Raw genomic sequence first — 27,591 nt, 5'->3', positions numbered from 1 at the left:
TGTTCTTACAAAGATCCACCGAAGAAGCTTTATTGTAAAGAGGACAGGACAGTAAGGTGGACTCTAACAGTAAAATCCCAGAATGCACTGCAGTGGCCCCTTTCTACCACAATGAGGAGAAACGTCAGTGAGTGTTTCATTGACTTCTTTGGTAAATGAAATGCAACATCCACCACAGATCCTCGACTCCGAAACTGTAAAGTACTACAGTAAAAACATCTGAATGAGTGAGATACACTTCATTAATATTACAGACTGACAGACTCCTGAACAACCGGTCTGGATGACTATTTCAAGCCTTAATCAAATAAATTATGCATTAAAAAAATGAAGCCTGTTTTCTTCATAACAGGCACATTTAAGGTCATCCTATAAAAGTACAGAAAACATAACACGGACGTAATCTGTCATGAAAAGAATCTCTGTAACACACGTTACATGAGTTTACTATCATTTGTGCATAATTACATGTAACTAACCCCAAACCAACCCATAATCCTATAGTAAGTACATGTAGTTAATTTTTAAATGTATAATTACACTGTAACACGGGCACTGTAAAATAAAGTGTATGGTCTAAAGATGACTTCACTGTTGGGGAGGGGGTGAAATATGTCTGACTCGGCTCTTCATTCACAGCATTTCAAATCTTGAAACATTTCATTAACATGGGGAATAATGCAAACACTCGCTAGTTGTCATATATTAAACTTTATGATGGCGGTGGCGTGAACCGTTTGCGTGTGCGCTCCCAAATACACAACAAGTGAGTGTGAATAATGAAACTCTCTTCAGCGTCATGGAGCAAATGTCTCAGAACACGTCAAATAAAAGGCCGAGCGTGATCTCGGTTGTGTCCACTTCCACTTGACATCGTTCCAGTGTAAAATGTATTACCTATAAAAATATTGAGATTTACTTCACACAACGTGAGCGTGTTAAAAACTGCAGATGTCCATCGCAGGTCACCGGAGCGCCGAGCTGTATAAATATAACGTTACCGTAGAAAATAAGGCAGCAGTCTCGTCAGTAGATCGACCACATAGAAAAACGTCCCAATATTTTCACAGATTTACGCCAGACGGTGAACAGCGTCATCACGGGACCGTCGCATCACTCACGTCTATATACAACAGGAAGATTTCAACGGCTTCAGTCGATAAGAAAATAAAATGTGTTCATATCTCTAAATCTGCAAATACAGATCATTTCTGTTGATCACTTTGGTGTTTATACGTACTCTCGTTTTAGTTGTAGTATTTGTAATCTAACATGATTCTCCTCATGACTTGTGACAGAAATCAAAATAAATAGCGTTCCGCAGACGTGCCCGTGTGTAACAAAAGCAAACGAACAGAGCTGACGGCTAGCATTTCTTCACGGGTGTCATTCGGGAGGCGGTCGCAGGCTGCGCAGTTTCCGCTCGTCCAGACTCTTCCAGTATTTGAAGTTGTTGTCCAGGTGCTGCATCAGATTGGGCAGATCAGCAAACGCTACAGACACAAAACATCGTCATCATCTCACACCGTGATAATCGTGTTGAACGCAAATGCAATGGCTGATGAAGCAGGCGTGTAAGATTTACCGTCCCAAGCATCAAACATATCCGTGATGAAGTAATCGATGAAGGAGATCTGGGATTTGGGAACGCTGCAGGTGTTTCTCTCAAACACTGGCATCACCACCGGCAAACCCTGCTGCTTCTCCTCATCCGTCTGCACACACGGACATACTGTATTACAGCTGGAGTCTTGATGTCAAGAGCAGTGTTGGGTGTAACTAGTTACTAAGTATTTAGTTACTGTAATTGAAAATATCAAGTAAGGGATTACTCTTAGTTTTTCTGTAATTTAATTGCAGTTACTTCTGATGTATTTAAACTAAATACTGTGTGTAATATATGTGTGTGCGATAGTGGAATTGACATAAAAATTCAAAGTCTAACTTTAAAATCCCTGCTTTAATGTATCATTTTCACATTTGTAATATACTTTGGTCAGTTAATAATACTACTTTATGTAGTTTTATATTATTTATTTGAATTATATTTCATATCCTTGAATCACTTAACTAATCAAGGTTGATGTAGGATATAGAAAGTCATTAGTAATAAGTAATTAAATACTTTTTGGAGAGAGTCATTTGTACAGTAATCTAATTACTCTATTGAATATGTCATTAGTAACTAGTAATTCATTACTTTTTCAGAGTAACTTGCCCAACACTGGTCAAGAGTTATAAGTAAGGATCAAGATGACAAACACAAACGTCACCTGTGCAAAATACTCCTCTGATATGCGTCCAGCCCATTCTATGCACAGCTCCAGCGGTCTGCAGGGGTTTGAGATATCAGCACATTTGATCAACATTCGCTTCACCAGAATACGGTTTTCTGGAACCATCAGGATGCCCTTCGCCGACTCCTCCTCATCATTGCCCTGACACCAGAGAGAAGCACAATCACGTTTTCCAACAGTCCTCCCTGTGAGGTGCTGTAGAAACACAACTCCAGTCACATTCAAATGTGTGCGTGCACAAGCGTTTCTTACCCCGCTCTCCTCCAGAGCAGCCAGCGGTTTGTTGATGCTATTGACGAATTTGTTTACGTGTTCAAAGTGTTTTGTCATCTCAGTGGCGAGAACCATGTCAATAACAGCCTGCCGAAGCGTCCGGTATTCATTCCTGTGACACAACAACACTGTGTTTCTATACACTGTGTGAGTACAAAACCATCTAGTGTACATCTCCCATGAGGAATGGTGTAATTAAATGATTAAAAACACAGAAGGTACATTAGAAAAAAATGTGTTTCAGCACAGCAGTCTTCACTGGTAGAGTCGCTACAGAAATCTACAAGTTCTCTTAACTTAACTCAACTCAATTTTATTTATATAGCGCTTTGTACAATGTACATGAAACATGTCGACCATAAGCAAAACATTCAAGTTCTACAAGTAACAAGTAGTTTCAGGCTTGCTGTGTGTACCTCTCCATGTTCTTGAAGATGTTGCACTTCTCGTCTCTGGTGGTGATCTGAAAGGCGAGGGCAGCGTGGTGACTCTCCAGCACGGCCGTGTCGTTGTACAGTACGGCCAGTTCACTTCCTGCATTACACAGGAAGGAGTTTGTCCTCCCCGGATGATCAACGTCATGTACAGTCGCAGCGATGAGAGACGCCACTTCATCTATGGGGTCCAGACTTTGCTGAGGATGAGACAAAGCCAACGCATGATTCCTGCAGCCACATTACGGCAGGTCTGCGGATCAAACGTCTGCATGCTCACCTTCACGCGCTCCTTGCGCAGGAAGTATGCGGTGGCGTGCAGCACGTCTGCAGCGTGCGTAGAGTTGTGGTAGGAGTTACTGGAGTGATAGTTGGCTTCGATGACCTGCAGCCACGAGCGAAGCGTCGCCTCGGGACAGTTGAGAAACTCACAAACGCCGAAGCGTGAGAAGATCTTTAACCCCAGATAGGTTAAAGGGCTGAAAACAGAGCAGAAGAACAGAGACACAGACCCAAACGCTTCATCTCAATCCTTCAAGAGTCTTTTTCTTGCCTTGTGTGTGTGTGTGTGTGTGTGTGTGAGTGTGTGCGCGTGCGCGCGTGCGTGCATGCGTACCGTTTAATGGTGGCTGACTCCAGGTTAAAAATATCAAAGTCCCATGAGTCTTCATTCTCCATCGTTTGAGTGATGCATGCTGGGATATCATTGAGTGACAGTGGTGTGGTCAGGTGACTCGGGATGTGATGCAGTGCTGAAACACATGACGTGTGTGTGAACATCACAGTCAAAGGTCAGCGAGAGAGGGTGTGTGAGATCTGAACTTACGTTTGGTGGCTAAGATGTACTCATTTCCAGATGATCTGCGCAGTCCGTCCTGCAGACACACGGTCAGATGAGACGTTAATCGCTCTAGTCTGCACGTGTCACACATTCGTGTTGTGTGTAGAGAGGCTGTGTGAGACTTACGGTCATGAGACCCCCCACCAGATCACTGGTGTGAGGATCTTCTTCTTTAGTACCGAGTTGAGGTGAGTATAACTCTGTGGTCCGCAGGATTTCCAGCACGCGATCGAGAGCCTCGGCCACAGGCATCGGGCTGCTCTCCTGAGCCGCATTAATGATGTTTATCACCTACACACATACACGTCAGCCTTAAAACACGCCTTCTACAACAATTGCAGGATAATCACATGACGTGCAGCGACCTGTAGGCAGCAGGGGTACACATCAGTGTGTTAAATGTGTTGAAGAATTCACTCTACACCAGTTGTTCTCAAGATGGACCCAGGGAGGCCACAAATTTTGTGGCATTTTATGAAATATAGAAATTGGTCATACATTTTATGCAATCAAACATCAGAAAAAAAGCCCACCAACCAAAAGAATTGATGTTCCAGCATTGTATAATGGTGCTTTTCCCACTGCATGGTACCGTCAGGTTTAGTACGACTCGGCTCAGTACAGCTCACTTTGCTTTTCCACGGCAGTTTAGTAGCGCTTCAAAGTGGGTGGGGATTATAAACTTATCCTCATGGTTGCGCCGCCTCTACTGCCGTAGCATCATTGAGAACGCGACAAACACACGCACAACACACTTAGTATTGGAGCATATCCATGGCGGATGGCAGCAAAACAAAATACTGCTAAAATACCAGAGAGTTTGAGAAATCTTACACAAAGAGCAGACATTTGGTTTGCTCCAGCGCACGAGGGTAAGCTAATGTAGCATTTAGCATTGCGTTAAGGGTCTCAATCTCTATATTACTGTCACGAAGCATATAACGAAATGGCAATATTCCATATTAAAATGTGTATTCATGTGTTGCAAATCCAATGATGCTGGTCATGATTCTCTCTGGCCAATCAGTGATCTGTGTGTACAAGTACAAACCCCCCCAAAAGTGAGCTGTACGCACCGTACTATGCAGTGGAAAAGCGCCATAAATGACAAGAGAAAGTTCTGGCATGAAACCAAATACATTTCTATATGTACACTACCCTGCTAAACCCTCCGAGAGTTGTCATGACGGAACTGGATACGTTTTTGGTTTCATTAAAATTTGAAGTTTAAGATGATAAGTCTTTATTTGGGGGGGGGCGCAAAGCGATACACTCGACACAAAGGGGCCTTATGACTAAAAAGTTTGAGAACCACTGCTCTACACTGCAAAGCACTTCCCTGTCTGACTTTATTCTGCAATAACAACCAGCTGGATGTACATTATTTCTTATAACATCTCATCTGTCCTCTCCATTACACACACACACGCACACACGCACGCACGCACGCACACACACACACACACTCTGTGTACCTTAGTGATGGGTGCTTCAATAGTCATGGAGTGGATTCTGGCCATAGATGAGTGTCTCCTCTGAGAACTGCCTGTTTAACACAAGAACACTTTAATACTGCACACACACAGCCTAAAGACAGGTCAAAGGTCACGGGCAAATCCTGAGGGGCTTTAGGCTAAAGGGTTAGCGTGAGGGGTTAGTGGTAAAGGGTTTTATGGTCAGGGGTCAGTGGTTTCTCCTACCGTCACTTCCTCGAGAGGTTGTTGAGCGGACGTCCAGAGAACCTTTCCTGCGATCTTTGTGTTTGCTGGACTGCTGAATTTCTGTCACACAACAAAAACAGCAGATGAACATAAACACACACGCGCGTGTCAAACGTCACATGACTGACACTCTCTGAAGATGACTTTCATTCAGGCCTCCGGATGAAGAATTCTCAAAAGAGGTCTGCAAGGTTTGGGTTAATGTTTAATGAATAACGTGTGCTTGCGTGTTTGCTGTGTTGTGACCACAAAAAACACGAGAGAAAACACACACTTTTCACATAAACTGTTCTGCGCACGTGCTCCCGCTCTTGTCCTCGTCATCACGACACAGCAGGTGATGGTAAGATGAGTGCGATAAAGCAAAAGATTAGCGATGGAAAACGTATTACAGTTCTAAATGATGCAGGGAAAACTGCACTGAATGAATCGTGTCATTACTGTCAAGACCGGCCCGTAGTGTCCTTCCTCAGCATCCCTGCAGCCGCAGCGAGAGGAACTTCAGTGCCGCTGGACTAACTTTTAATCAGAGGAGGACGGCGCTTAAACCAACACTTCCAGAGGGTTCAACAATGATTTTTGACTTTTACACCTGTTCACCCACAGCAAAGTTTCGTTATTGGTAAGTCTGTGCTATTTCTTATTTTTTCTTGTGTGTTCACTGCTGAGGGGGCCGCCGTGCCTTGATGAAACTGTGTTTGCTTACATGGAGCTATTTGTTTAATTTCAAACAAAGCACATTTCAACAAAGCTTGCTGTTCAACGCACTTCGGGTTCAGGTTTAAAATGTAACTGTAATGGTCGGGCCGGGTTCGGGCTTTCGTTTAAAGCCCGTGCAGACCTCTAATTCTCAATATAAACACATCGCCTCTGACTGGACAACTAAAGCATGATTGACAGTGAGGAGGCGGAGCTTCACTGCTGCTGTGGTCACATGAGATTCTCTGTGTTTGTGTGCTTAATCTTAATAGCATGATTGAAGAAGCCACACATACACAAACAAACAACAAACATACAGCAAGTTTGACTACACAAACACATGCTTGTGTGATTGTGTGTTTTGTAGTAGTGTCCTGCTAATGCCTCTTCATGTACGACCAGATTCATGCAAACATTGTGTGGTCATACCTGTCTGTGATTCCGCCTGAACTCTCTCACAAGACTTTTCTGTCTGGATCAGAGCAAACACACACACACACACACACACACTTCATTAACATCAGCCGCACAAATAACATATATGACATGTGTGTGTTTGCTGAACTGGATCTTCTTACCCTGTTATTGTCATTTAAAGGCCTGTTTACAGACACACAGTGTCTGATTTTACTGCAGAAGAGAGAGAGAGATTCAGTATCATACTTTAGGTTTATCTCACGCAGTTCTTCTTTCTGACTCTTGACTACAACAGCAACATGACAATCATAAATGTAGAGTAAAACATTCGAGACGGAGAGAGTCAAAGAGCGCTCACCCTCCCTGACCGACCACAGGTGTGATCTTCACATTCTGCTGCACACTATCACCATTCTTCTTTTTGGCATAATAAACGCCCTGCCACTCCTGAAACACACACACACACACACACACACACACACACACACACACACGAGAGAGAGAATCTAACAGCATACAGAAGAAGGTCTGAGACAGAATGAAAGTTGAACCCCTGTGTGATGAAAGCGTAGCGAGTGCAGCTTCAAAGCTGTGTGTGTGTGTGTGTGACCTTTGTGTTATGTGAAGTCAGATGGCAGGTTATTCACACCCGACACCAGCAGCACATCTCTGACCGTCACACTGTTTGTACCCAGAATTCCCAGCTGAATTATTTACGTGGATGTGGATTGGACAGAGCACCTGAAGGTTGTGAGGTGGTCTGCATTATGACATGAGCTTCACTCTCTGACCTCCCACGGATCGTCCCTACATTACACCACAGCACACACACGCACACTCACTCACTTTTCCTCTGCGGATACAAGCGTTGATGGTCTCCAGCAGGTCAGCTTTGTTTTTCTCACTCTTAGGCACTTCTGTGTTTTCCTTCAACAGTTCTCCACGCTGAAAGCCCATGATGCACTCGTACGCTGGATTGACATACTGACAGACAAACTCAGATCACGGACACTGCAGCAGATATTCGACATTATTCTGTTTATCAGCATAAGAATTAACACAGATCTCACTAACATCACAACAACCAACATGTGTGACATTTCACTGCACCTCACGCACTTGTTTTTTTATCCCGGTGGGGACCTAAACCTGAACGCACACCAACTCATGGGGACTCGTGTCACTGTGGGGACCAACATTGAGGTCCTCACGGGCACAAAAGCTTATAAATTGTGCAGAACAATATTTTTTGAAAATCTAAAAATGCAAAATGTTTTCTATGATCTTTAGGTTTAGGGGATAGAATATACAGTTTGTCCAGTATAAAAAACATTACGCCTATGGACTGTCCCCACGGAGATAGTAAACCAGACATGTGTGTGTGCGTACCTGTATGAGTTGATCTTCATTGCTAATCTCAATGGCTTCTTGACTCTGTTCCAGTGCAGTAAACACAGCATTACAGGCTCTGAGGACACACACACACACACACACACACGATATAATAAAACACACAAAACACTGCTTCCTCCTGTAATAGCCACACACCAGACTCACCTGAGTTTGATCTGAGCTCGTATTTCTCCATGATAGAGTTGAATGAGTTCATTGTAACAGGTCATCATGTTGGAGTTTTCTATAAATCTCTGAGTGACAGTCACACACAAACACATCACACGCCAGCTCGAACAGCACAGCAACATGTCTACTGTTCTGATGGATTTGTTTTTATTTCTGTAGTGGCACAGACACACACTCACTCACCCGGTTAAATCCAGCTGATATCAGGGGCATCACAGTGGATTCTTCACGATCCGGCCTTCAAAATAAAACACATTCATTATTATGATTCTTTTTTAAATCACATGATACTTCAACATGTAATCTACAGCTACACAAGACCGTGCGTGCGTACAAACCTTTTCACAACTGCCACGATCACAGTGTTCAGAGAGCAGCTCATGGCTCGGATTGAACTGAGAGAGAAAGTTCACACAACATGAGAACTCTAGATCCAAACACTCATTCATCTATTCAATTCTTTTGATTGGACAGTAATGGTTGAGAGAGGAACGTACCGACACAGAGCTTCAGCATCAAAATGTCTGGAATGTCTGTGATCGATGAGAATCAGATCATGGTTCTTCTCCAGGAAACTCTCCAGCGCCGCTTCTGGTGTTCGAGCTATGTTACACCTGAACCCGGCTCGCTCGCACGCCCAGCAGAAGGCGTTACTCTGAGCATCGTCTTTGGCAAACACTAACAGTACCTAAAGACACACAAACACATCACAGCACGTGTGGAAAAGCGTCGGTCGTCAGAAGCGTCACACCTCCACAGAGACACAACACCTCTGTGACGCTCAATCTTCCCACTGATGATCTCCTGGCTCAACACGCTGACAGCAAACACAAAACATACAAGATACACGCAACATTTCACAACTGAACTGTGTTCATCAAGCTTATCAAGCTACTTCACATCCCTCCCTCACACCAAACATAAACAGCAGAATCGCTCGTTTATTATTTTGTAATGCTTATTTACTGCAACTGAAAGTGAAAACGGCGCATTTGTGACGCTCGACGTGATGACATCAGCTGTGAGGAGAAAAACAAGAAAAGAAAATTCCTTTTGTTTCACTTTCAATGAGACGACACTAATCTACTATTCACCTCAAATATATGACATCCATTCAACAGACGCTTTACTCACACAATACTCACAGGATGTTTGTGAAGAGAATAAGATGATGCACACACACACATGTCTGGTTTACTATCTCCGTGGGGACAGTCCATAGGCGTAATGAGTTGTATACTGTACAAACTGTATATTTGATCCCCTACCCCTACACCTAAAGATCATAGAACTATAATATTATAATAATAACTAAATATTGTTCTGCACAATTTATAAGCTTTTGTGCCCGTGAGGACCTCAATTTTGGTCCCCACAGTGACACGAGTCCCCATGAGTTGGTGTGTGTTCAGGTTTAGGTCCCCACCGGGATATACAAACATGAACACACACACACACACACACACAGACACAGAGCTCTTCTATGACACTGTCACAGTTTTAGTCAGTTTAGTTTGTTTGGTTTCGTCTTCAGTGTTTCTTGTCTGTGTTCATTATTAGTTATTGGTCCATCACTTCTTTCTGTTGATTACTCATTCAGTTCACCTGTGTTCAGTTTAGTCCCTCATTAGTCGTGTTATTCAAACACTCTGTTCTGTTCCAGTGGCGATCGGTGCCTCCTCTTCAGGGGAAGCAGGGATTCAAAATACGTGTTCAGCGCTTCACGTGAACCATGTGCATCACGCATCATGTCAAAATACGTGCCTGCTGCAGACGCGTCGAAAGGGTTTATGATAAAAGAGGAAAAGACCGTTCAGGGAGCAGGGAGATCTGGCATGCCTTACGAACTTCCCTGACCACTCGCTCTGTTTTTATTATCACCACGGCCTGAACGAACGTTCCCCGCGAGGAATTCGCTGCTTTTGTGGAGTGGGTGCTGGAGAGAAATGGACTCTTTTTTTTCTGTTTGCCCGGCTGAGGACATCTCCAGCCCCACTCCCAACCCAGAGACCAGCCAGCAACCATCACCCGATACACAGAGCGTCTGCCAGAGCCCCTGCAGATGGAGAGTGACGCAAGCGCCAGCACACGACTCAGCCCGTCATCGCCCTGGAGCCTCATGATGATAGCAGGGCAGTGTTGGCTTGCTCACCGGGAGACTGCATTTATTTATTTATTAGATAGTATTTATTATAATGATCTGGCTTGGTCTATAAACACCATGCACTGTGCTGTGTTTTACCTTTCTGTGTTTTTCTGTTTTTCTTATTTGCTCCTGTAAAGCTGCTTTAGAACAATGCACATTGTGAAAAGCGCTATATAAATAAATTGAATTGAATGATACGTCTGACCAGGTGTGTGAGCAGGCAACACAGTGTATCACCGTGGGAGTCCTCGTGGAGTTCGCGGGCCTTGAGGGAAGCCAAGTCCCTGTACAGCTCTTCATCAGGCAGCACCTCCTCTTCAGCCTCCAAGAAGGTCCCACCCAGCCTCCCTCCTCCTCTGTTATTGTCAGCAAGTCCATCTGCCCTGGGTCTGCTGGCATCCGGAGACCCCTCAGCTCACCCTCTGCATGCCAGCGCCGTTGGGTCGGATGAGCTTTGGGATCTCCAGCCGCTAGCTGCCTCGGGGGTTGAGTATCCCATGTCTCCGCCTCCGAAACCTGGACTCCACCTCAGTCCTCCGACCCAGCGGCTACACCTTGGCTCCCATCTTCCTCATCTCCCCCTTGGCCCATCATCCCACCAGCTCCACCACGCTCCATCATCCCTCCGCTCCCTTCGGCTCTGCCTTGGTCAGTTGTCGACCACTCTGCCTCGGTCGCCTTGTTTGGTTTCGTCTTCAGTGTTTCTTGTCTGTGTTCATTATTAGTTATTGGTCCATCACTTCTTTCTGTTGATTACTCATTTAATTCACCTGTGTTCAGTTTAGTCCCTCATTAGTCGTGTTATTCGTACCCCCTGTTCTGTTCAGCTCGTTGTCGGTTATTAATTGTGTTTCGCAGTGTGGATGCTCGTGTCTCGCATTTCAAGGTAAGAAGGCATCAAGGCACGTCTGAATCCAATGTTTGCTTTACTACCTGTCTCCTCAGATACCTCCATCAGGTTGATTTTTGAAGGCAGCATAGATGTATCCTTCGCTGCCTTCAGTGTCCCATAATTCTATGCGTGCGCTCATGGGGGGATGTGATTGGTCGAGCAAGGTCGAGTTAAAAAAAAAATGGCGGCCAAGAAAGCGGCTAGAGCACAGATTTTGTGTAAATAAAGTTCTAATTTTTCTTTTTACAACTTTTGATTGCATTTCTATCGAGAAATTAGTATTGTAGTTTTAAAATATTCGATTAGATATCACAAAGGCGCCCTCTGTTTATATTTCAAACAGAATTCCGTTACGCTGCCTCTGAAGGCTGTCCGAATGTGTTTCTCAGAGCTGCCTTCGTGCCTAAATGCTGCCTGCCTCATGAGACAGCGAGGCATCAAGTCGGCTTCCTAAGCTTTCGGACGCAGCCTATGTGTGATGATGACGACACAAAATGAACAAATAACTACACAAACACATCAAACATCTCTTCATTACGTGATGTTCTCACTCATTGATTGGCGTAAACATGTTACATGTGTACATGTATGTCAGTCAGTACCTGTAGCTGATCTTCATAGAGCTTCATTGGTCCAAACTGCAGCTCTGTTAAGCTTTTCTGAAATGACAGTAAAAAATAAACCTCAGTGCTGCTGCATGTGTCAATCTAACTCTTTACTGAAAATATCTCAAAAATAAAAAGAACTAATAAATGAACTTCTGAAAAGCTAAATATTCCAGCATGTTCAGTTACCATGGAGATCATTCCCCTGTGGGGAAACATCCCAAATGATCATTACACACACACACACAGGATGGGTTGTTACTGCATGTGTGAGTTTAAAGTTATAACTTAAACACAACAAGTTGTGAGATTTGTGAGCGGCACAAGCCTCAGCCGAGCCGCAGCCGAGCCACCGATGAGCCGCAGCCGAGCCACCAATGAGCCGCAGCCGAGCCACCGATGAGCCGCAGCCGAGCCACCGATGAGCCGCAAGAGCCACCAATGAGCCGCAGCCGAGCCACCGATGAGCCGCAAGAGCCGCAGCCGAGTCACCACAAAGCCGCGGCCGAGCCACCGATGAGCCGCAGCCGAGCCACCGATGAGCCGCAAGAGCCACAGCCGAGCCACCAATGAGCCGCAGCCGAGCCACCGATGAGCCGCCGAGCTGTTCGAGCCACAGTAGTGCTGCTTTTTTTTATTAACATCACTGGTTACAAATTGTTATTAGTCTGTAACTGGTTACCTGTCTATACCTCTAATAATAATAATAATAATAATGTTTTATTTATATAGCGCCTTTCCAGGGCTCAAGGACGCTTTACAAATGAGGCAAACAGTAGTACAAATAGAACAGAACACAGACATCAAGTAAAAAAACAGTTTATGAGAAATAACAATCATGAAAAAAAGTGAGTTTTGAGCAGTGTTTTCAATTCAGACAAGTTATTTGCACAGCAGAGTGATCTTGGAAGTGAATTCCATAATTTGGGAGCAATAATACAAAATGATCTGATACCGAGGGACAGAGAGGAGACTGGAGTCAGAAGTGAGCGAGACGGAGTATAAGGGAGGAGCAAGTCACTGAGATATCGAGGAGTCAAACCATGCAGACATTTAAAAGTTAGCAAGAGAATTTTAAATTTGATACGCTATGCCATTGGTAGCCAATGCAGATCGGCCAAAATAGGGGTGATATGGGCAGAACGTTTAGTGCGGGTGAGTATCCGTGCAGCAGAGTTTTGAATGTACTGCAATTTGGCAAAGGAGGTGGCGGGTAGTCCAATGAAAAGAGCATTAAAGTAATCAAGGCGTGATGAAACAAAAGTATGTATAACCGTTTCTGCATCTTTTAAACTAATGAGTGATCGAAGCTGGGCAATACGACGTAGATGGTAAAATGCTGATTTAGAAATGGAGTTGATATGAGACTGAAAGGAGAGGGAGGAATCGAAAATGATACCAAGGTTTTTCACAGTAACTGATGGAGTGAGGAGAGTACCAGTGATGTTACAGACACAGTCAAAAGGAATTTTGGAAGAAAGGGTCTCTGTCTTCTCCATATTGAGTTAAAGTTGAGCCATGCTTTTATTTCATCCACACAATCAGAGATTTTTCCAACTTGGTGGTCAAATGATGGCCCACAACTTGTATAAATCTGAATATCATCCGCATAAAAATGATAGATAAGGCCATGGCGATGTCAAATCTGACCCAATGGTAATGTGTATATGAAAAATAATAATGGCCCGAGCACAGATCCCTGGAGGACTCCTTGCTTCAGGGGGGCAGTGGGAGATCTAGAGTTCTGCACTGAGATGTAAAATTGTCTACCATGGAGATAAGAAGAGAACCAGGAGACAGCAGTCCCAGAAATACCCATATCAGAGAGACGGGAGATAAGTATCTGGTGAGAGATTGTATCTAGTGCTGCAACGACGCGTCGACGTCGTCGATTACGTGCGTGAAATGCGCCGACGCTTCGTATTATTTACGTTTATCTGCTGTAATAGCAGTTTCTGTTCCCGAGCGTGTGTAAATTAATCAGCAGAACAAGAGAAAGTATAATTCACCCGACAAAAAGCGATCGAGAGCCTCGGATGCAGTAAGTTAGTGAATGGACGGAGGAATTCCCCCTAACGTTACCCCAAAAAATTACTTTTTTGTAATTTACTTTTTTGTAATGTAAAACTACACTTTACATTAATGATTTACATTAACGCTATTGTAGTAGTGTAAGTTAGTGTATGTGATCCTTTGCAGATTGTGACCCTGCATAAATTACTCTTAAGCTTCAAAAAGGACTGACTATCATGAAACCACCAATGCACTTTTTATGTAATTCGATAGCTTTATGCGAGGAATAAACCAATATAGCATAATTAAGAAACTCTGACCTCCGCTGGTGCCGTCTGTCAATCTCCAGTCAGCATGCGTGTGTACGGTGACGGTCAGGATGCTACTCTTTCCAAGATGTTCCAATGTTTTCATTATTCTTCATAATGACAAGATGATAGTCTGTGGTTTTGTTTAAAATGTATTTTGCTAGAGACTGTGAGTTAACGTTACTCGGTGAGTATAGCTTAGTTTATTAGAAGCACTCATACAAAATAACTCTTTTTAAACCTCTGATTTAACTGTATACTGTCGGATTGATGCAACGCACTATGGCCCGGTTTCACAGACATGGCTTAGCTTAAGCCAGGACTATGCCTTAGTTAAATCAAGATATTTATGTCGCTTTTATAAAAATGCCTCAGAAGAATACATTACTGGTGTGCATCTCGAGACAAAACAATGGCACTGTTATATTTTAAGATATTTCTGTGCAAGTTATATTCAGTTAAGACAGGTCACACATTCATTTTAGTCTGGTACTAGCCTTAAGCCTTGTCTGTGAAACCGGGCCTATGTGTTAAACATGTAACATATCATCTCTTCTCGTTGTGTTCTAACTATTATTTACTTTGGGGAGCAAAATGATCCCCGGGACTTCAGAAGGAGTAGGTGCTTTAAGCGCATCATTGTGCGTCCGGGATGCGCATAACTGTAAATAACGAAGCGAATGCATTAAGCGCATCATTCTGAGTTCTGGGTGCGCGGGCTCGCTTTAACGCCACTCTGCATTAAAGTCTTTTATTCGGTGATAGTTTTGTACAATAAACAGAGACTGATAATAGTATTTTACTTTTACTCAATTATATTATGAGACTGACAATAGAGTCGGAAAAAAATACAGAGCATATATCATGCTCTAGTATTTCATATACACATTTTTAAAGTTTTTACATTTACATTTAGTCATTTAGCAGACGCTTTTATCAAAAGCGACCTACAGATGAGGGAAACAATGGAAGCAATTGGAACAACATAAGGACAACAAAAAGCATAAGTGCAATAAAACATTTTTTTCACCTTTAATACAGTACTTAAGTACATAAAAAATCTGTATTTTTTTTACTTTTAAAATTAAAACTACTTAATTAAAAGAAGATGGTGATTTTAATGTAAACACGGATTAAAATGTTAAAACAACAATATTTACTTATAAAATGTAGTGGAGTAAAAAGTATGATTTGCTTTATAATGTAAGAAAATTAGGGCTGTCAACATTAACGCGTTAACGCATGCGATTAATTTTTTCAAATTAAAGCGTCAGAAAATATTTATCGCAATTAACGCAGCATCCGTTTGTTTTGACATCCTTTGTCTAGCGTTACATTATGTAATCACGCTCTTATTCGTGTACAGGCTTTTAAACCACTTAAGCGCGATTTGAAACAGTTGCTTTGACGCGTTCAATGAAGATAGACAGCTTCTAAACTGTGGGACGCGGCAAAACGCAACGCGAGGTCCAGTCTGGTGTATACAGTCACGGGCTGAAGGCTGCGTCGGTGAATCTCTGTCAGACAGCGCATCCATGTTAAGTTCTCTTTCGTGCTTGAATGGATAAAACCACACAAGATTATGTCAGAAAGCCCATTTTGTCTAGCATTTTCTTAAGCACAGACTTCAAAGTGTAAAATAAAATCTTAAATGAATGCAAAGAGTTGTGAAAATGGGAGTGCGGTGACGGTCAGATCTGCGTACTGAGACAGCTCTTAAAGGGGCCGCGTTCTTAAACGTGCTGCTGTGACTCCTGTCACTAATGTTAATCAAAGAACAAAATAAAAGAAGAAATCAATGTGATTTTATAGCTTTAATGAGAATTCTTCTGCATTTAATTCATAATTTAGCATTAAAGACTGTAAAGTGTCCTTCAATTTCCTACATGAGCTCTCAATTATACTGTTGAATGGCTATAATTAATGTTAAAATAATCAATTTAATAGAGACATCAGTTACAATACTAATATCAAAATGTTAGCTTTCATAAAATGATGCTGTTAAAGAAATATGTTGTTTCTACATCAATTTGAAGATTAAATGTGAAATTATTAAAATGTAAAAGTATATTTTAAAATATAATTGTTGTGTGCGATTAATCGTGATTAATCACAGAAAAAATGTGTGATTAATCCGATTATTTTTTAATTGATTGACAGCACTAAAGAAAATACTAGAATTTATTGTTTATTTGCAAAGTTTGCCAAAGGATTAATCCAAAAAATCTTTATTAGATTAATAAAAATAATAATCGTTAGATTAGTCGACTAATCGAAAAAATAATCGTTAGATTAGTCGACAATTAAAATAATCGTTAGTTGCAGCCCTAATTGTATCAATTGCAGAGCTAAGATCAAGTAGCAGAAGTAAAGATAGAGAACCAGTGTCACAAGAAATCTCTCTAGAATGCATTTATTATCACTAACTCTCATTTTAATACTGATAGAATCAAAACACAATGAATGTACACAGAGCAATGTGTGTGTGTGGACAGTGACACTGTGGCCTGTTTTTCATGAGATAATGAGATTAGTGAAGCTCTATCGGCTTTCCACCATCTCACAGAATTAAAATATCTGTTATCTAATAGAAAGAACTTGAAGTTTTATTCCATTCATTCAACTGTTGAGCCGCTTCATTTCACGACATCAGCAGCTCTTCAAATCACACATTCACTTAACTCAATGAGAAACATGTGAAATGAGCAGACACAAACTCACTGTCTTACACACACACACTGCATCCTGTCTGTTAACTGCATCCGCCCGATGGATCACACACACGCACGCACGTGCGCACACTGAAGTGAATAACAGGAAGCTGGATGACATTGTTAAGAGGGGCAGACATCAGTGTTAGAGATACAGAGGGGCAAAGCTTCCTCACTGCTGCACTTCAGAGAGAGAGAAGAGAGACAAACATTCAAACTCATGCACACACAATGACACCTCGGCTCTCTCTCCTGACAGTCACGCATGGAAAAACATGTCTGCGGCCCCGGGGATCAACACAACACCAAATACACCCTCATAACACACCAAAGTTTACCAACACAAACTAATTCAATGAGTTCAGAGACACAAAACAAAGGCTTAGGCTTACAGTTAGTTTGCTTACACACTTACAGTTAAAGACCTCGGCGTTATATTAGACAGCAACCTGTCATTTAAAAATCACATCTCAAATGTCACAAAAACAGCCTTCTTCCACCTTAGAAATGTTGCCAAATTGCAAAATATTTTATGTGTGGCTGATGCAGAGAAGCTTATTCATGCATTTGTGACCTCAAGACTTGACTACTGTAATGCACTGCTTAGTGGTTGTCCTGCATCATCAATAAACAAACTACAGTTAGTTCAGAACGCAGCTGCCAGAGTTCTAACCGTACTGTCGTGTGTGTGTCATATGTGGTGAGTTCCTGTCTTGTCAGTGTAGTTTAGTTATTTTGTATTTAATTCAAGTGTTGTCTTAGTCTGGTTAGGTGTAGTTAGTCCTTGGTGTCATGTTTATACCCTTGTGTTTTGTTTTGTTTTGTTTTTGTTACCCCCACGTGGGTCTTTGTTTTGTATTTATATTTTATTAAATGTCTTGTTAACCCCTTACCCGCTGTCTGCACTTGGGTCCGTGCTTGCCTACTGAGTCTCTGGTCTCCACCCTGGATAACCGAGTTGACATAAAGTTACTGATTATTTTATAATTAACTTTTTGTTTAGAATATATTTTCTTTAGTTTATGTCTAAATTTTAATCATTGTTTAGAAATGTTTTGAAGTGTGCCTCATTATCAGCTGCCAAGGTAAATTGGGAAAAAAGTGATGCTGGCTGTCGGAAAATGGGAACAGGGTCTTCCTACTGTACCTGGTGGAATGANAGGTCCAGAAAATACGATCACATAACCCCAATGTTATCAACCCTTCACTGGTTACCCATTAAGTATCGTATTGACTTTAAAGTTCTTTTAATTACTTATAAAGCCTTAAACGGTTTAGCCCCTACCTACATAACAGAGCTTCTATCACACTACAACCCATCACGCTCTCTAAGATCTCAAAACTCCAGACTTTTGATAACACCTAGAATAACTAAATCCACCAAAGGGGGTAGAGCTTTCTCATACGTAGCACCTAAACTCTGGAATAGCCTCCCCGATACTATTCGAGGGTCAGACACACTCTCCCAATTTAAATCTAGATTAAAGACACATCTTTTCAGCCAAGCATTCACTAATACATAGCTAATGAACAGCAGCTACGCTAATTATTCTCTTTCTGTTTCTGCCCTCGCCTCGGGATGCCCATCCCGAGGTAGGGAGAGATTCCGCCAGGCCCAGATGAACGTCATATGCCCATCCACAACTAGAGATTACGCCAGCTACATCGGAAAATCCCGTGCCATCCTCCTGCGAGAGCCTGCGGACTGACTGACCATCCAGCTCCATCCAAGGCAATTCCATCACCACCCAAGAAAAAGGCGACCATCTGGCCGGCCCAGCTCAGACAATTCCATCCCCAACCGAGAGCAAAGACGGACTACCTGTCACATAAATGCTAAATTTACAATACTTGGTATTTAATGCTAAACTTACATCACACGACAGCAGTTTGAAGTTATGGCTGCACTCAGTGACTTTGATTGGAGGTAGCTGGGTGGGTGTTGTAGGGAGTGGGGGGGCTTGTTGGTTGTGGTTCGGGGCGTTTCATTTGTTGGGACTGTGTGGGTCTGGTCTGGTTGGTCTTGTTTTGTGGTCGATGTCGGACAACAGAGGAATAAAGTTAATTATGCCATTACTACTTTTCCCTGGTTGTTCCTCTGTTGTCTGTTGTTGATCGCGGAATGGGACCGGGTTGGACCTGCACGGTTTCGGCGGGTGGGGCTTCCTGGGTCGCGGCTCGTGGGCTCTCCCTGTTCTTCGTGGACGTTGCTCGGTGGCTTTGGTCGGGGTCACTGAGTGCAGCTATGACACGTCAGAGCTTGGAAAAAGAGTGGAATTAAGTATCTAGGAGTTTACCTTGGAGACGAGACTGCACAAAAGAAGAACTGGGAAGGCCTTGTGGAAAGAGTGGAGGGCAGACTAACCAAATGGAAGTGGATTCATTCACAGCTATCCTTCAGAGGAAGAGTGCTTATAGCTAATAATCTGGTCGCATCTACACTTTGGCATAAACTGGCGTGCGTGGACCCACCTGTTGGTTTGATGTCGCGGTTACAAACAATTCTTGTGAATTTTTTTGGGGACAAATTCCATTGGGTTCCTAAGAGTGTACTTTACCTGCCGAAAGAGGAAGGAGGGCAAGGCTTGGTGCATCTTGCAAGTAGGATGGCAACTTTTCGATTACAGTTTGTGCAAAAGTTTTTAACAGGCTCTACAGATTTAGTGTGGCGAAACATGACCAAAGTGATTCTTCAAAAAGTGGATGGACTAGGATTAGACAGTGCTCTTTTTCTTATGGATCCAAAAGAACTGTGTCTGAATGGAATACCTTCTTTTTATAGGGGACTCTTTAAAATCTGGGGCTACTTCACTCTGGATAGACCTGAGACAACAGAATCTCTCTTTTGGCTGCTGGAGGAACCGCTCATTAAAGGGGCTCGTCTTGATATTACTAATGATGTGTCAGGACTCATGCGAATGCTGTCTATCAGTAAATCCTTTAAGATGAAGAATTTAGTCAGCGTGGCTGGACCTGAGCTTAACAACTTAAAAGCAGTGGCTACCTTGCTGGGACAGAGATCAATTAGCCATACTCAGACAATACTGGACTTATGGAAACAAAAGCTTGCTCAAGAAGAATTTGATCTGCTTTTGGAGTATGGGTCAGGTATCTTATTTCCTGACGAAAGAGACCCTTTTCCAGTACATGGGATTACTCCAGATTTGAAAGATGTCTCTGGAAAGCTGTTGAACATCGATGAAATACAAAAATTGGACTTAAAGACAATTGAGGGTAAAGTAATGTACAAGTGTTTTGTTAAAACTTTAAATAAAGCTGCTTTGAATGGGAGGGTTGAAACAGTATGGAGGGATAAGCTTGGGTTGGGAGAAGAAGTTAACCCAGTTTGGAGGGTGCTTTACAAACCACCTTTGAATAAGCGTTCAGGTGATTTACAGTGGCGGCTATTACACGGTGCTATAGCCGTTAATGCTTTTGTGTCTGTTATAAATTCCAATGTTACGGATAAGTGTGTCTTCTGTGGCTTAAGGGAAACAATTTTTCACTGTTTTACAGAGTGTGCAAGACTCGCTCCGCTTTTCACTTTGTTGAGTCAAGTGCTTTTAAATTGTGGTGTTCATTTTACATTGAATGCGTTTGTTTTGGGTGCAGGATATAATAAAAAAAACAGGATACAATGGCAGCTAATCAATTTTCTGATTGGGGAAGCCAAACTTGCCATCTATATGACAAGGAAAAACAAAATAGAAAATAGGAATGGTCAAGATATCATGCATCTTTTCAAAGCATATGTAAAATCAAGAATTGTCGTTGAGTTTAAGTATTATAAAGCAATGAAGGACTTGGAAACTTTTGAGTTTCAGTGGTGTTGTAATAATGTTGTTTGTGCCGTGGTGGAAGGAGAATTAATTTTTACTTTGTTGTGGTGTTGAGTATATATATTTTTTTATTTACTTTTTTTGCTTTGTTTTGTGTTGTTTGTCTTTGATGTAATAATATTGTTAATAAAAGTTGTGGTTAAAAATCAAAAAAATCTTTCTGAACACCTATCAAACTCTCTCTCTCTCTCTGTTTCTGAACACCTATCAAACTCTCTCTCTCTCTCTCTCTCTCTCTCTCTCTCTCTCTCTCTGAACACCTATCAAACTCTCTCCTCTCTCTCTCTCTCTCTCTCTCTCTCTCTCTCTCCCTCTCCCTGAGTCACACGGTTGATGGTTTTGATTACGTTGTTTTTGCTACGACTGATTCTATGACGTGTTTCAATTGTGGAAGGGAAGGACCTGATAAAAATAGAGAGCAAAGTAATTCACGTGAGGCAGGTTTGCAACACAAAGATACAGCTGCAGAGAGCACAGCAAGGGGGGATGCACGAAACAATATTGAAAAAGAAGTGACAAAGTCCACAGAAAACATAATTGCATGTACAGCTGGTTCAAGCAAAGAAATAGAGATAGCAGGTGAAATTGCAGAGAATGTTTTGAATGGGCAGGAAAAAATGGACACTGAGGAACCAATTTTTAAAGTGCCAGTCACAAAAAGAAAAGCAACTAAGAGTGAACAGATTACCAAGAAGGGTCTTGTTAAAAAGCAATGTGGGACAAAGGAGATTTCAAGCAGGGCAGATGTAAATAGTGACATGGAGTTTTCTTCAGAATCGGACAGTGAGAGAGAAATTTCATCGCAAGTCATGACTGTCACAACAGGAGAGGATGATTATGATTTAGAAAGGTTTCGTAACTTTTTGAGAGTAACAAAAGGGAAAAGGAACATGATTGTTGATAAATACTTCCCTGATCGAATGAAGTTCATTGAATTGTTTTGATGAGAAATATGGGAGGGGATGGGCTTAGTGAAACGGAAGTCTATCGTCTCAAGAAATTAGTGCAGAAAGTGTGTGTACATTATTCAACTGATGATGTGGAAGACTCCCAAGAAGGACTGTAGATTTGATGAATTGTGTCTTTTTCTTTTTTAGGGGTGTTTTTTTCTTATGACTGAATGTAAGATCTCCTCTTTAAATCTAAATGGAGCAAGAGATCCAAGAAAAAGAGCATTACTGTATGAGTTGACCAGTTTGAAAAATATTGATATTTCTGATAACGAAGTGCATTGGCAGAGAGAATGGGAGGGTAATGTAATTTTGAGTCATGGGAGTTCTAGCTGTGCAGGAGTGGGTGTTTTATTTTCTAAGTCTTTTTTACCTGAGTCAGTTAGAGTTGAAGAAGTGATAGCAGGGAGACTGCTTAAAGTTAGTGTAAATTATGAAAGGAAAAATATGACGCTAATCAATGTATATGCTCCCATCAATGCTAGAGGAAGAATGTTTTTCCTAGAGAAATTGTCCGACACACTTGAAGGATGTAATTCTGAAGATTTTCTTTTTCTAGCGGGTGACTTTAACTGTACAGTCAGTAACTTAGATCGTAATCACGTTGAACCACATATGTCATCAAGAAATAAGTTTGCTGGTATTATAGAAAGGTTTGATTTAACAGATGTATGGCGTGAAATGCATGGGGATTGTATACAATTTTCTTGGTCTCAGTCCCGGGGAAATTATCTGTCAATGGCAAGAATTGACAGGATATACTGCTTTAAACATCAATCGCAGATTTTTAGGTCTTGTACTATCACTCCTGTTAGTTTTTCAGATCATTGTTTGGTCTGTGGAAATGTTCTTATTAACTCTTTTAAGGTTAAAAGTGCGTATGGGCATTTTAATGTTTCTTTGTTGAATGATGAAGGTTTTAAAAAAGGTTTCATGTTTTTTTGGTTGCATTGGAGATTGTCATTGCAGCAGTTTGAGTCAATTCAGCAATGGTGGGATGTAGGGAAGATTCAACAATTTTGTAAACAATACACTCTCAATAATTCCAGGAATATAGTTAAGCTAATAGAGGACCTCAAACTTGAGATTATGGAACTACAAACCCTAAGTGATTCCTCTCATGATCAAAGTTTTTCTCAAATAATTAAAGAAAAAAAAGATTTTTAGCAGATCTGCTTGGAATCCGAGGACAAGGAGCATTAGTGAGATCACGCTTTCAAAGTATTAATGAAATGGATGCACCAACTAATTTCTTTTTTTCTCTTGAAATTAAGAATGGCCAAAGCAAATTAATTCATTCCCTTTGGGATGTTGATGGGAGGGACGTGAAGGAGCCCGAAGAAATTCGTAAGAGAGCTATGGGTTTTTATTCAGGTCTCTATACCTGTGAATTTCAGGGGAATTCTGATTTAGCATAGGAGTTTTATGACGGTCTTCCAAAGGTGCCAGACGAAAATAATGTTGACCTGGAGCAACTTTTGACATTGCCTGAATTGCATTCAGCTGTGATGAGCTTGGCAAATGGTAAAGCGCCAGGTATTGATGGAATTCCAATTGATTTTTATAAAAAATTTTGGAGCATTTTAGGGCCAGACTTGCTTGCGGTTCTCAATGAGAGTCTTGCTGGAGGGCATCTTCAGTTGAGCTGCNCTCTCTCTCTCTCTCTCTCTCTCTCTCTCTCTCTCTTTCTGAACACCTATCAAACTCTCTCTCTCTCTCTCGCTCTCTCTCTCTCTGTTTCTGAACACCTATCAAACTCTCTCTCTCTCTCTCTCTCTCCCTCTCTCTCTGTTTCTGAACACCTATCAAACTCTCTCTCTCTCTCTCTTTCTGAACACCTATCAAACTCTCTCTCTCTCTCTCTCTCTCTCTCTCTCTCTGTTTCTGAACACCTATCAAACTCTCTCTCTCTCTCTCTTTCTGAACACCTATCAAACTCTCGCTCTCTCTCTCTCTGTTTCTGAACACCTATCAAACTCTCTCTCTCTCTCTCTTTCTGAACACCTATCAAACTCATTGTGTGAAAGTGTTTCTCACTCACTTCTTTAAACTGATCACAATGAAGGAGAAAGTGTGTCTCTGTTTCCATCTCACCAGTGTCACAGTGTCCTTTGGAAGTCATGTTTGTCTGTGTCTGCCGCTCTCTACGGCCAGACTGTGTTCACTGAGGATCCAGCTCTGTTTTACATCTCCAACAGTGTAGAGATAATACACTGTTTCTCTCTCTCTCTCTCTCTCTCTCTCAGCATTTTGATCCAGATTACAACTCAATCCTGCTAAAGCTGCTGAAACACACACACACACACACACAGAGCGAACACTTGCAGACTCATGTGAAGTCCCAGCATATAAAAATCACAGACACGGTGTAAATGAAGCTAAATATCATGAAAACTCAAAGATTAGACGTTGATTTGATTTTCGGGCTGAACATGTTTTCACTAAATGAACCAAACTGACCACCACCGTTTCACATAAGTGTAGTCACAGTCACTATGGTTCAGTTAGTGCAGTGTATAGTATAATTGTCATGTGTTGTTTGTGTATTAAATAAGGGAGTATTGTGTGTTCAGCACAGAGCCAATAATAATGATGTCATTTCCCTCCAGGAGCAACACTTACTGCACACGCTCAGATCAGCTCCTCTGTGTGCTCTGTACTACTTCCTGTCTGTGCCACCCAATCACATCTTAACAATCACCTGTCAATCATCTGAAGAATAAAGGCTCAGTGTAACAGACACACACTCGCAGTGACCGAAATAAACGAATCTTATTGAAAACCCCACTCACACAAACACTCGCTCACTGGTTCCAGCTGAATCCTGTGTTGAGGGAAGCAGAGCTGAAGAGCCCCAGTCAAGGCCAGTTAAACCACTAACCCTATATCAGCACTACACACACGCACATGTTGTGTTTTCATGTTTTACGTGGTCTTTCCATAAACATAAATTATGATTTTTTTAGTATACTGTACAAACTGTATATTGTATCCTTGGCTTTAACCGCTTTTACCATTTACTTTCATTTATAATCCGTTTAAAATCATGGCCACCACTGACTGGCACACACAATGTAGGTGGTTAAGACTTTTACGATCACGTTGAGGACATTTGTACACATGCCATGTACACAAACACACAGAGAGAGAAGCATCGTTAGACCTTGTACTTGAGTCTTATCATGGACAGAAAGTCACACAGATGCTGCTGCGCCCTTGATCTCAAACACACACACACACATTCCCAGCGTGTCGACGTGAAGTGCACATGCACCGAACATGATTCACATCATAAGTGCTGAAATATCAATATGTCAAACGAGATGACGTCACTTTGTGAAGTTGTGATTTATTCTAAAGATGAAAAGTGTAGCAGTACTTATGATCACACATGACACAACACAAGAGAAGCGTTTATAACTGAAGCATCTGAGACACCAAACTTCTTTGAATGTCATCATGATACACACACAATACTCTCTTGTGTTGACTTCAGAGCACTTTCCATGAATATGTGAAGATTCCACACAGGACATCACTGTTCTCAGGTCAGTAGTGTCTGTGTTCCTCTATAACACCTGAAGTCATACTTGTTAGAGTTCAAAGGGCTTGTGGATTTTGTCATCAGGGACACACAAATGTTTGATTCGGGCTGATGTGAATATGGTAAAGTCATCATGTTGATAATGGCGACACGACACCGTTATCAACCCATTAGGGGTGTCACAATATACTGATATTGACAATAAGCAGGATATGAACAACGCAATTATTGAAACGGTTAATTCTACATATATTGTAATACCATAAACTAATCAGCACCCATGAAAAATGTTACCATAATAGTTATAAACTCTCTCTCTGCCTTTATACACATTGACCAAATAACAGACAAAACACAAAATAAAAATAAAAATGAATTTCACTAATGGCATCATTTATTTCTTTTTGTAAAGGTTTTGATAAATATCGATATAATATCACTATCGTGATTTTTGGGGGAGCAAAAATTGTGTAGTGAAAATGGGAAATCATGGCAGCCCTACACCCAATGAAATGGCTCAACACTGAAACTGATAAAATGTGCTATCCATATCAAAAGTACTGCCGTATACAATCTGACACTTTCACTCACAACACACACACACATGATATATACAACACAACACACACTTCTTTAACATGTCCTGCTCTAAAGAAACAATACACACAACACTACAACACACGCTGTGATCTGTCTGTAAACCCACTCCTGTAACTGCATAATCCCACACACATCACACCTGATCTGAGAACAGTAGACTCTGTCTATCACTCACTAATGTCATGTCCCAGATAGCACAATCCATCTGGTTTACGTCTATTTGACGTCTGCATTTACATCTGCAAGACATCTTAAATACATAGTTTGCTCATCTGCAATACGTCTCGGAGACGTTTGAACGTCTGTAATACGTCTGCTAAAGATCTGGAGATCTGCTGCTTAAAAACATCTGCTAAACATCTTATAAAGAGCTGTTGTACATCCATTCTAAATCATAAACATCTTACAGACATCTTCTAGATGTCTATATGACGACTGACAGCAGACATCTCCGAGACGTATTGCAGATGAGCAAACGATGTATTGTAGATGTCTTGCAGATGTAAATGCAGACGTCAAATAGACGTAAACCAGATGTATGTGTGCTATCAGGGGTGGGTTCATATTCAGGTGGTTCAGTGTGTCAGATGAAATGACCTTTGACACGTAACACCAGTACTGTATTCACAGAGCACTCGAGCGTTACGGTGGGCGTGTGTGTGTGTGCGTGTGCGTGCGTGCGTGCGTGCGTGTGTGTGTGTGCGCGCGCGTCAGCTGACTGCGGACGGGTCACACACGCACGAGCTCTCTCACCTTATAGGCGTTGGGTTTGATCTGACCCGGCTGCGGGGGGCAGTTCAGCTGCGGTGTGTGCGAATCCTCGGACTCTTTTCCACTGTGATAAACCACCCGATCAGAGATGTGAATGCTGGATGCGCAGCCCATCATTCACCCGGCGCGGCGCGGCGCGGCGCGGCGCGGAGCGACGCGATTCTCCTCTTTTACTGCGCTGATAATCGCCCTTTTTCTCACATATGTACATACATGTATGTATATAGATATATGTTTATACAGACATCCGATCTGTGAACTCTATTGATCAGACAGAAACTCTGTTCATGGTGCTCATCCCACCCCCCTCACTGTTTCCACGTCTGATTCACACGAGCCCGTTTCTCCTCATCCTCGCACCAACTTCGTTTCTTAGCGGGCGGATTTAAAGCTGCTCGTCGATTCACTCGACACTTTCATCCATTTTGCCTGCGCGTTTTCGCGTTTATTCGCCTTCCACGGCCGCGAAACACGCCCGACGCGCCCGCACGGCCTCGCTTGCTGCCGCTTCAGTCACAGTCATTGGAAGTCACAGACACCGGTGCGTTTATTCCATCAACAGGCTGCTGAAATCTGCTCCGATCCCGCGGCAGAACGCGCGATTCGGCATTTACGACGCCAAACGAGCCGTTAGCCAAAACTCCAGAGCGGCGCGTCCACAAATCCTGAATTAAACGGCAGCTCTCAATCACGGGCCTACGACTCTGTCGCTCTTTAAGATGAAGAGAAGAGCTCAAACAGTCGTGAAGCTGTCAAACGCTGGGGAGAAAGCGTCAGAAGAAAGGCGTCGCGAGTTTCCTGATGAAGAACAGCGCGCGTTGAGAACATCAGCGGTGCGAATGTGACAGCAGCAGATCCAATAAAAGCACGCGCAAGGATTGACCTACAGCCTCGAATGACGTCAATGCAAATGAACCGCCGAGAGCCAATGGGCGGTGGTTTGCGCGCA

At 42.2% G+C, this 27,591-nt stretch overlaps 1 protein-coding gene across 2 annotated transcripts; it reads right to left on the bottom strand.

Annotated features, from left to right (window-relative positions):
* pde8a (phosphodiesterase 8A) lies at window positions 1-27,527 on the bottom strand. 2 transcript variants are annotated; one of them, XM_057347614.1, is made up of 22 exons: window positions 26,625-27,527; window positions 11,904-11,960; window positions 8,761-8,951; window positions 8,602-8,658; window positions 8,447-8,501; window positions 8,240-8,328; window positions 8,072-8,150; window positions 7,529-7,666; window positions 7,041-7,129; window positions 6,844-6,895; window positions 6,695-6,737; window positions 5,546-5,626; window positions 5,321-5,391; window positions 3,972-4,136; window positions 3,831-3,879; window positions 3,621-3,756; window positions 3,285-3,483; window positions 2,987-3,204; window positions 2,550-2,682; window positions 2,274-2,438; window positions 1,586-1,715; window positions 1-1,493 (listed from the first exon to the last, which is right to left on the bottom strand). In XM_057347614.1, the coding sequence occupies exons 1-22, from the start codon at window positions 26,757-26,759 to the stop codon at window positions 1,387-1,389; spliced, it is 2,439 nt and encodes an 812-aa protein (XP_057203597.1). In that variant the 5' UTR covers window positions 26,760-27,527; the 3' UTR covers window positions 1-1,386. The 2 variants fall into 2 exon arrangements, with proteins under 2 accessions (XP_057203597.1, XP_057203598.1); XM_057347615.1 differs by lacking the exon at window positions 26,625-27,527 and adding an exon at window positions 23,822-24,012.
* Window positions 27,528-27,591: the final 64 nt, after the last annotated feature.

This window comes from Triplophysa rosa, linkage group LG12, assembly GCF_024868665.1.
Source record: "Triplophysa rosa linkage group LG12, Trosa_1v2, whole genome shotgun sequence".
Taxonomy (NCBI): Eukaryota; Metazoa; Chordata; class Actinopteri; order Cypriniformes; family Nemacheilidae; genus Triplophysa; species Triplophysa rosa.
Note: the sequence above shows the minus strand (reverse complement) of the source record. Positions and strands in the feature narration are given on the sequence as shown.

Bases quoted from the DNA above. Each gene is read 5' to 3' on its own strand.
- pde8a (XM_057347614.1), bottom strand. From the start codon at position 26,759: ATGATGGGCTGCGCATCCAGCATTCACATCTCTGATCGGGTGGTTTAT. The intron at 7,130-7,528 runs GTGAGTGAGTGT...TGTGTGTTTCAG, and splicing joins CTTGTATCCGCAGAGGAAAA to GAGTGGCAGGGCGTTTATTA. The intron at 3,205-3,284 runs GTGAGCATGCAG...TCTCATCCTCAG, and splicing joins TGCGCAAGGAGCGCGTGAAG to CAAAGTCTGGACCCCATAGA.